This window comes from Priapulus caudatus, unplaced genomic scaffold (genome assembly GCF_000485595.1).
Source record: "Priapulus caudatus unplaced genomic scaffold, Priapulus_caudatus-5.0.1 Scaffold223, whole genome shotgun sequence".
Taxonomy (NCBI): Eukaryota; Metazoa; Priapulida; class Priapulimorpha; order Priapulimorphida; family Priapulidae; genus Priapulus; species Priapulus caudatus.
The window spans coordinates 120,085-129,979 of record NW_014577284.1 but is presented as its reverse complement, the minus strand read 5'-3'; the positions used below and the strand labels follow the sequence as shown (position 1 = coordinate 129,979).

At 46.4% G+C, this 9,895-nt stretch overlaps 2 protein-coding genes across 3 annotated transcripts; one reads left to right on the top strand and one right to left on the bottom strand.

Moving 5' to 3' along the window:
• Positions 1-623: 623 nt before the first annotated feature.
• LOC106807563 (metabotropic glutamate receptor-like) lies at positions 624-5,681 on the top strand. The gene is made up of 5 exons (XM_014809933.1): positions 624-668; positions 905-2,920; positions 3,260-3,476; positions 4,587-4,716; positions 5,582-5,681. The coding sequence occupies exons 1-5, from the start codon at positions 624-626 to the stop codon at positions 5,679-5,681; spliced, it is 2,508 nt and encodes an 835-aa protein (XP_014665419.1).
• Positions 4,464-8,479, bottom strand: LOC106807569. Of its 2 annotated transcripts, XM_014809940.1 has the most exons (3): positions 8,219-8,479; positions 6,969-7,190; positions 4,464-6,828 (listed from the first exon to the last, which is right to left on the bottom strand). In XM_014809940.1, exon 3 carries the CDS (start codon positions 6,582-6,584, stop codon positions 5,856-5,858), a length of 729 nt encoding a protein of 242 aa, XP_014665426.1. In that variant the 5' UTR covers positions 6,585-6,828; positions 6,969-7,190; positions 8,219-8,479; the 3' UTR covers positions 4,464-5,855. The 2 variants fall into 2 exon arrangements, with proteins under 2 accessions (XP_014665426.1, XP_014665427.1); XM_014809941.1 differs by having other exon boundaries at positions 4,464-7,190; positions 8,337-8,479.
• Positions 8,480-9,895: the final 1,416 nt, after the last annotated feature.

The window sequence follows — 9,895 nt, the reverse complement described above, 5'->3', positions numbered from 1 at the left end:
ATTAGTGTCGGTAAAAATTGATTTTTTTACAAAAAGACGACGACAACATTTTTGCAAATATAACCTTCGTGCAGTTCGCGACGTATTTCACACTGGTTGGACGTTCCCTCCACACCTCGTTAATCACAATAGTCTCGCTACGGTGCATGTGGCGCCAACTATCGAGTTTATTTCGAACGAAGATGGCGAACAGGGTTTTACGAAAAAATTGGACAATTCCTCGAGATTTGTAAGTCTTTCTAACGTATAATCATTGCAAGAAAAAGCTTAGAGGGAGAATGCAGACGGACCGCCAGATAGGCAGACAAATGTGAAGAAGAGACCATTACAGAGAGAGACAGGTGGAGAAGGGAGAGTGTGTGTGTGAGAGAGAGAGAGAGGAAGCTAAAGAGAGAGAAGGAGAGAGAGTGAGTAGAGATAGCTAGATAGAGAGAGAGAGAGAGAGAGAGAGAGAGAGAGAGAGAGAGCGCGCGCGGGGGGAGCAGAGAGAGAGAGAGAGAGAGAGAGAGAGAGAGAGAGAGCGAAAGAGAGAATCGTGAGGGAGAAAGAGTAAGAGTGTACGTAATATTTAATACACATGATCTGTTCTCATCGTAGTTATCTTTCTGCTTTCTGGTTTAGCAATGAAACAGATTAAGGTTCTGAACCCAGCTCTGTACAACAAGAAGGTAAAGTGCGTACGACAACCTATATAAGCGTTTCTACGGGAAGCGCCAACAGAATTTTTAACGCGATCAAACCGTTTCAAATTAACATAGATTCAATTAGAAACGCAATAGAAGAGAAACAACATGCAGCGAAAAGTGCAGGAATCACACAGACGACATCACAGATGAGCGATAACAGAATGAAGATGCATAAATGCAATGCTCTTGTGTTTCTGCTTGCTGCTCACCTCGTTCAGTCAGCAGTGTTGGTGTTACACCACGTTCCAGAGGGACTGATAAAGGCGCCAGGTGTCCTCACGATCGGCACCATCATGCCTTTACACGAAGCCGACGCCGAGCACGGATGCACGAAGTACATTGACACTGTTTTACTGCAGTATATGTACGCAATCGTTTATGCCGTCGAAAAGATTAACAACGACAGTGAAATCTTACCCGGAATCACGCTGGGCTACACGATATATGATAGTTGTCAGAAGGATACCATAGCCATTGCCAGAGCGTTGAACTTCATTAAGATCAGAGATGATCCGCAAAATGTGACCGATGCCAACGATGACGCTGTTGGGACAGCACTTTGTGACCACTGTGACGTCGTCGGTGTTATTGGTGAAATGTTCAGCCATATTAGCGTGCAAATTTCACACATTCTTCAGTTGTTACAAATACCACAAGTCAGCCCATTCTCTACCAGCGACGTGTTGAGTGACAAAAGTGAGTTTCCCTACTTCATGCGCACTGTGCCCGCCGACACCAACCAAGTGGCCGCCATGGTGTCACTAATAAATAGATTTGGTTGGAGTTACGTCTCAATGCTATACGTTGAAGGCAGCTACGGTGAAAACGCCGCAAGACTATTTCAGCTGCTTGTCAGCAAGAATAACGGACTGTGTATCGGCTTGTATCGTAAGCTTTCGCTACGAAAGGCGGGTGGGACTGAATCGGAGTACGACCTGGTCGTTGATGAGCTGCTACAGCACATGAACGCTAAGGTTGTTGTTCTGTTTCTCTACCAAAGCCAGCTTTCTCTTCTGATGAAATCCGTACAGCGAGCCAATATCACGAACCATTTTATATGGATTCTCAGCGACGATTCCGCGTACGAACCGTTCACAGGTTACGAGGATGTTATGGATGGTGCAATCATCGTAGGTCTGTGGACGCCACTTGTTGATCCGGAACTGGAATCGTGGTGGCAGAACCGGACGCTAGAGGACTCTGAAAACAATAGATGGATCCGCGAGAGTTGGGAACAGGCGCATAACTGCAGCTTCACTCTAGACACGTGCCGAGTTGATGAAACGTTAACGCATCGGCCGTTAAAGCGTGGTGTCTATCACGTTACGAACGCGGTTTACTCGTTCGCCTACGCTCTTGACGCTGTTGTACGAGATCACTGCGTCAGCGTCAGCGGCCTGATGTTGCGTCGCTGCGTCACGGGTCCGCGTCTGCTCGCGTATCTGAAGAACGTTTCGTTTGAAAGCTATCCTGGTCACGTCATACGCTTCGACGAAAACGGAAACATATCTCCGCGGTATATAATCCTGCATTTTATCCGCGACGATAACGCCAGTCATCGTATCGTTGACGTCGGCACGTGGGAAAGCAGCAAACTTGTCATAAACGAGACGCTACTATCTTGGATGCGAGCCACGGGAGAATCACCAGAGTCCGTCTGCAGCAGGCCTTGTCCCGTCCGCCATTACCGCATCCAGCTGAAGCAAAGCTGCTGCTGGAAGTGTCAACCATGCCGCGACAACGAATACCTTATCAACAACGCCACCGACTGCGTGCCCTGCTCCGCCCTCTACTGGCCGAGCGAGCGCGACGCGTTCCTCTGCGAGGAGATCTACCTGGAGTACATACGATACTCGGATATGGTTGCCATCGCGTTCTCTGTAGTCGCTGCTTGTGGCATCGCAGCAGTGGCGATGGTAGCTGCTGTGTTCGCGAAGGAGAGAAAGGCACAGCTCATCAAAGCCTGCAGTAAAGAGCTGAGCGCTGTCATGCTGTCTGGAATCCTTCTGAGCTTCGTGCTGGTGTTGCTGATGCTCGCTCCTCCGTCAGCCGTCACTTGCACACTCATGGAGCTGGGTCTACCGCTGTCATTCACGACCATCTACGCACCGCTGCTGATACGCACAAACCGCATCTATAGGATATTTACTGCTGGGAAAAATAGTAACGTGCGACCGCCGTTTGTCAGTTCCAAATCACAACTTATATTCACCTTCATCATCACAGCAATTCAAGTAAGTACATAATATACAGTTAATTCGTGGATGTATTTGTTTTTGTTACGCCGATTTTAAAGTACATGGATTTTTCAGAGCAATTCATTTATTATGCTGAGGTGTGTTGTCAGAAACATAACAGGTAGTTATGACATCACACGTTTAAAATGTTATAAACCTTGAAGTAAAATGTCATGCATCAGTTACGCCGTTTTGAACTTATAAGAGTCATAATTATTTTGTTGTATAAACAAAACGTATCACTGGACTATAAATTAGATCCCGTGGTAGAATTATATTTTTACTAATATAACCTTTCGCAGGAAGTGAAAAAAACGCACGTAATGTTTTCTGCAGCTGTTGTCCAGCATAGTGACGGCTATCGTTGTACCGCCTGTACCCACCAAGCAACAGAGGTCGCTGAGTGTACCGTACGTCGAGATGTACTGCTGGCTGGCGCCTGTAGAACTCCATTCATCCGCCATCTTCAACCTGCTTCTGGTCGTCGCCTGCACCTACTACGCCGTAAAGACACGTAAACTGCCGCACAACTTCAACGAGTCGCGTTTCATCGGTATCTGTGCCTACACGGCCGTGCTAATGTGGATGGCTTTCATTCCCATCTATTTCATCATTAATCGTGCCTCCTATAAGGTGGTGCTACTAGTAATAGCTGTGCTCGCGAACGCGTACGTGACATTGTTGTGCTTATTCGTTGTGAAGATTTACGCGCTTTATTATATAACAGACGGCTCATTGGACATCAACACACTTGCTAACACACCCGCGGCACCATTTCCAATTAATCGCGTCGCGCCGGAAACGTATAGTAAACCTACAACGTCGGCGGCGGTAGGGGGCAGCACCTCTGCCAGCTATGCAAACGATATTCGCACTGCTGGCCTCCAATCAGGCAGATAGGTTTCACTATTCTTGGCTAGTATATATTGGCGTGGCCGCCACCATGGACTTTTACCGTCACAATTAAAAGAGTCAACCTCATGGCCATCGTGATGAGTTCGCCGTATTCTGTCATCACCGTGTCTCCCCTACTGTTTACTTGAATCATAATAGATTCTACCACCATGGACCAGCCTCATGGATTGTTCATCTATCATGGACCACCCTCACGGTTGATTCATTAATGTGGACATGATTAGAATGGTGGTAAGGTTTGCACGCTGTTGAAATTTTGCACGCTGTGTTTGTCGGTTACACACATTAAAATCTTACGATTGCGTGCAGTGTGTCTGTGTATTTAGACTAATAGAGACTAGATTGCTGTCCTTACTCATTTCATATCTTACGAGTGTCTGGCATGTGCCGTGGTATATATCTAAGCCGACGTTAACGTAATACGAAGGGAATGAACTCGCTAACGATGTAGCTTAGGAGTTTTTTTACTGCTTACGCTAACTGCTGTATAAGTGAAATTTATTGCAGATGGCAATGATATATACGTCGACTAAGGTGAAGGCAATTGCGAAAATTACTATGACCTGTCTCGGCTACCGACCCACTTCCTAGATACGTCAACTACAATAAAGCCTAAGCCATTCAGTTCCGATACCAAGGATAAGCGTTTATTTACTCACGACTACATTCAATCGCATCAATGTTATAATTTTCTATGCTCCGTCAGACTGGATTTGCTGCCATATACTAGTATGATAACGTTCTGCAGGGATGCTCGTCTCTGCACATGGTATCGGGAATTTCATCCAGCAGAAGTCGAAGCCGAAGCAGAAGAGCAAGACGACGAATATAATGCAGCGGTTTCCGAGCTATACGCACGTAGGGAAACACATGGAATTGTATAGAGAAATTAGAAAGCAAACTATACGGTATTATTTTTAACCGATGAAACATGGACACGCCATTAATTCTTTAGCCGATCCGGGGCTAACAAACATGCATCAACAAGAATTGAATTATTGAACTCCAGTAACAATGTTAGCAGAGTACTTAGACACAAATATCGCAACAACATTATCCAAAATTTATATGACATGATTAAACTATCGGCTTTTAGTTGCCAAGTTTAGCGAGTCGATCAACTATTCGTCTTATTCGTGTAGAAAAATAAGACGCACGCAACGTTTGCTGTGGGTGTGCGGTACCGTCGCTCTGATGTGTGCCTAGTTTCAAAGCATCGATCTTTTAGGTTCACGTCTTTCGTTTAAATTCAAGTTGCGTGTATCCCTGCATACAAGCGCCCAAATGCAGTATTTTTCGCCATAGTTTCTTTCTGTGTAATTTACTATGTACGCCGATCATACCCGCCGCTTCCGCCAACACACGAATTGGCAGTAATTAATCGTGCATGCTTCACCTGCCATCTTGCGATTAAATTATAAATAATATATGCGCTAACGGCAGAATTAACTAGCATCAATGCAATTATTTGTATGGTGTATAAAAAATTATGTAATCATACCAGATATAGAACGCATAGACGGTATGTGAAACACCGTTAACATATTTAGAACGCACTGCATGCGTGTTTGTATCTGTGCGTGTATGTAGAATCTACTATAGGCACGATAGTGGATGGCAATTTTTTCCGTAGATCTTCTGTTAAACTCAGAGCGTAAATTATTTTCCAAGTTTATGCTTTATAGCTTACAGAATAAGGTTCAATAATGCTGTAACAATTGAAAATTGTGGCTAAGCTTCAAGGATGGCAGCCAAGCTTCAGGATGGCTACCAATCTTCAAGATGGCGGCCAAGCTTCAAGGTGGCTGCCAAGTATGAAGATGGCTACCAAACTTCAAGATAGCTGCCAAGCTTTAAGATGACTACTGAACTTCAACATGGCGGCCAAGCTTCAAGATGACTACTGAACTTCAACATGGCGGCCAAGCTTCAAGATGACTACTGAACTTCAACATGGCGGCCAAGCTTCAAGATGACTACTGAACTTCGCGATGGCGGCCAATCATCAAGATGGCGGTCAGGCTTCGGAGTCTTGCTCCTGTGATGAGCACTCCTTCTCGATCTCCTCGGCCGACCTCAGGTCAATCGCAAACCTGCGCGGCCGCGACTCCGTGCGCATGCACTCGCGCCCGAACTCCTTAAAAGCGAACGCGAGCGCGCAGGCGAGCCGGCGCGCCCCCTGGCGGCTCTCGCACACGTAGGCGTGGCACTCGAAATCCGGATCCGGAAACGCGTCGCCTCGGACGACGATCATCGCGAAGACGCGCGAGTACTTGACGTCCTGCACGCCGTACGATATCGTGTCGATCGGACGCAGGCCGATGGCGTCGCTGTCGCCGTCGCCGACGCTGACGCCGTCGCTGCCGACGACGACACTCGTGTGTATGCCGTACTTCGACACCTGCAGCTGCAACGCCGGAAGCGCATCTTCCTGACCACGCCCCCTGGAGGCGTCGATGAGAGATTCGACGGGGTGGCGCGTGTGTCGGATGCCCCACAGTCCGCGCGTCGGCCGCCGACCGAGGTACCGCACGCTGAAGGTCTGCGGAAGAGTATCCTGATCGGCGAGCGCCGATGCCGCGTCGTCGCTGTCTGATGGCGAGGCGTCGGCGGAGCAGGGTAGCTGCGAGTCGCGGCCGTCGCTAGCGCCACGCGTCGTGAGTCGTTTCAGCAGACGACGCGCCGACTCGGCTAGATTCGGCTTCTCTCGGACGCTCGTCTGCGCGCTGATGACCTGTGACGTCATGGCGTGACGTCAGGAGGTTATCAGTGGTGTTGTGTGTAGGGTGTTCAATCCTCAGGCGAGAGTGAGCGCGCGACTTTCCGGCGTGAATTTCTTGAACATCGGACTTGTTGTTGTTGTTGTTGTTGTCGTCGTGGTCGTCGTCGTCGTTGTTTCTGTTGTTGTGCCTCTTCTTGATTGTTTTCTTCTGAACCGATATGGCTATACTGTCTAGAATCTATCGAGGATATCCGACGAGGAAGGCTTGCTACGGGAGAGACGAGAGAGACATTGTTACGCCACAGGCATCCCTTAACTCTAGGCACGCTAAATTTCAATCTTCAATGCGTTTGTTGTCTCTGTTTGGGCATTCAAGTTATAGGCTGCGTCTACTAATGGTGAGTATACCTTCCCACTGTATGATGCATGAACATTAGCGCTTCGAATCTCTCTCCGTATGAACATCAGCTTGAAGAATCTATATGAACGTGTGTAGTCCTTCGATGCGACAGTCACCGTGTAGTTCCATGCAGATAATACACACGCTGACTATCACACGCGAGCGCTCACACGTTGAATTTCGCACGAGCGTTCAGACTGCGTATAGCACATACGAGCGTGTTGTGAGAGCTGTAAACAAGCAATTCGAATCAGTTATCGATAACAATCAGTCAATCACGTTGGCATCCAATCAATCAATAATCATTAGAAGTCTCTGGACAGTAATCAAAACAAAATTTCCTTACCTCGCGAACGTACGCACACACACACACACGCACACACACACAGACACACACACACACACACACACACACACACACACACACACACACACACACACACACACAACACTCAAAAAAATAAAGTGTCAGAATTGAATCGTAAAGTGTCAATTGTCTACACTATAAAGAGTTCAGTTAGAGACAGCAGCTTAAGTGTAATTAATTTCAAGTGTTAGAATAATTTATACCAATGAAGTGTTAGTAATATTAACACCTCGTTGGTAAATATTAACTCGTTTTGGACTAAAACGAGTAAGTACTGTAGTGTTAAATGTAAACACTGACTTTACACGGGTACGGCAGTCTCACACACAAGTACAAACAGTCACACTATCTCTATCCCTAACCCTAACCTTAACGCTAACCCTAACCTAACCCTAACAATAACTCTAAACCGACTCGGCTATCTTATATACGCGTGTCATAGTACCTAAATTAATCTATGGTGTATAACCTTTGGCTTTCAATATTTTGCATCTGAACTGACAATCAATCCCAATCAACTGGTGTAGGCTAGCTGGCACAATAATGTTCATTTTCATACTTCAAATCCGAGTGTTTTCTAGCTCATCAAGAAATCTTAATCGTGAATTAAATCGTCAATTAATTTCCATCCGCATTATTTTGTGGGAAAGCGACGCATGCGCAAATGGACTGCCGTACCCGTAGCTTCGAGACATTAAGATACGGCTGTCGTACCTCCAGCCACTGCGCACGTAAATAACTTTATGAACAAAGAACAATGTTAACTCTTGTGAAAGGGAGAGCAGGGAATGGAGCTCTTATAAAAGATTGTGGAGCTCAGTTTGACACATATAGTGTAAATTTTTGACATTAAAGAAAGTGTCACTGTTTTAACACTTTATGATTACATACCTGACACCTGTATTACTTGGAGTGACGCTTCAAGTGTTATATGTGATGTAACACTCGATAAGTGTAACTAGTTTTACACTTTAGTTTTTTGAGTGTACTCCCACTACACAGTACTCACTCTCTCCCGAACAACTTCGCAGACGACACAACAGCACCAGCACTGGTTCCTCCCTTGTCCGACAAACGCGTAGAAACCTACATTCGCAACGCGAACCGGGTCAGTGTGTGTGTAAGGCCGACCGACCGACACAGTGCGCCTGACTGTGCAGACTGCAGGCGTTGCAGGCAGGGGACCTGTGATTAGACACATCCCATAGTCCTTGCCGCGTCACCCGACCGCGCAGTCACCGAATCCGCAGCCGCCGTGCGTGACCGCAAGTCACTGAACCTCCCCATCATCCATAGCCTTCAGCCGGCGAAACTGGTTGGCCGAAAATCCGAAACGTATACACACACACAGCGCGCGGTGTTTAATACGCGACGGGAGAAAAAAAAACGGGAGCGAATGACGCGTAATTGCCGATAGAGGTCGCGTGCTTCGCGACATGGCGCAAATATTGTGGTTTGTTGTAGGAGAGTGTCAGTAAACGGATCATGTTGGTTTTGCAAAGCTGTAAAAAACGCGGCGTGCCGCCAGATTTCTCTGTATTTCTTTGTTTAACAGCGGTAGGTGGCATGCTTATGGTTAAATCTATCACCAGGTAACTATAGGTAACACCTTTAAACAAACGCAGTTGTTTCGCCTATTTAACTACACCAACACATATTTTTTCCAACACCTGTTTGCCTACACTTTCTAGGGTTTTTTCGAAAAGCAGTTTACATGCTATATACGTATATATATATATATATATATATATATATATATATATATATATATATACATATTTACTTATTCGGTTTAGTATTTATTTATTTATTTAACACAATAATTTACCCACAGACTATTTTGAATTCACGCGGTAACACGAAGCGTATATCTCTAGCGACAAGGCTATACAGTGTAACATGTATAGCTATTATGTTCGAGCGATTACGCGTTACATTCTACGGCGCGTGGTGTGAGATAGATGCTATCATTAATCACAATGTCGCATCCGGATTTCCAGCGCGCAATGACAGCGCTCGTCAATAAAGTCGGTCGACCGCGAACGGCGTTGTCGTTGTTTCTTATCGCGGCGTTGAAATAATTCGAGCGGAATATTCGCGTCATTGATCAACCGAGTCTCTGAGCTCATAATCATACGACGCCCCTGATTCCGACCTCCATCCTGCGCTTTATTCAAGTGTCGAAGCGATCACGCCGCAACGCTTGCGCTCGAATTCGTCAGCCATGCATACGTATTCGCTACTGATATGCAGGTTGAAAATATTTTGCGTTCTTTTCGCGTAACATGTGCAGACGAGGTGGAGAGTCGTCGATGGGTCGTCGATGGTCACGTGACCGGGGTCACTGTGCGTGGTTGGAGCGCATTGCAGGGAGAGTTTAAGCGAGTTCATTCTCATCCTAACGCAGTTGTTAACTTCAACTTACGCTCGCGTATATCAGTTCGGCGCCGATTCAATTAAAATTAAAATGTTTAAAAAAATGAGTGATCGATTTATTCGTACGCACGCACGCATTGACGCGTGCGCAGAAATGGCGAGCGCGGCCATGTTGGACTGACTGGCGGCTAT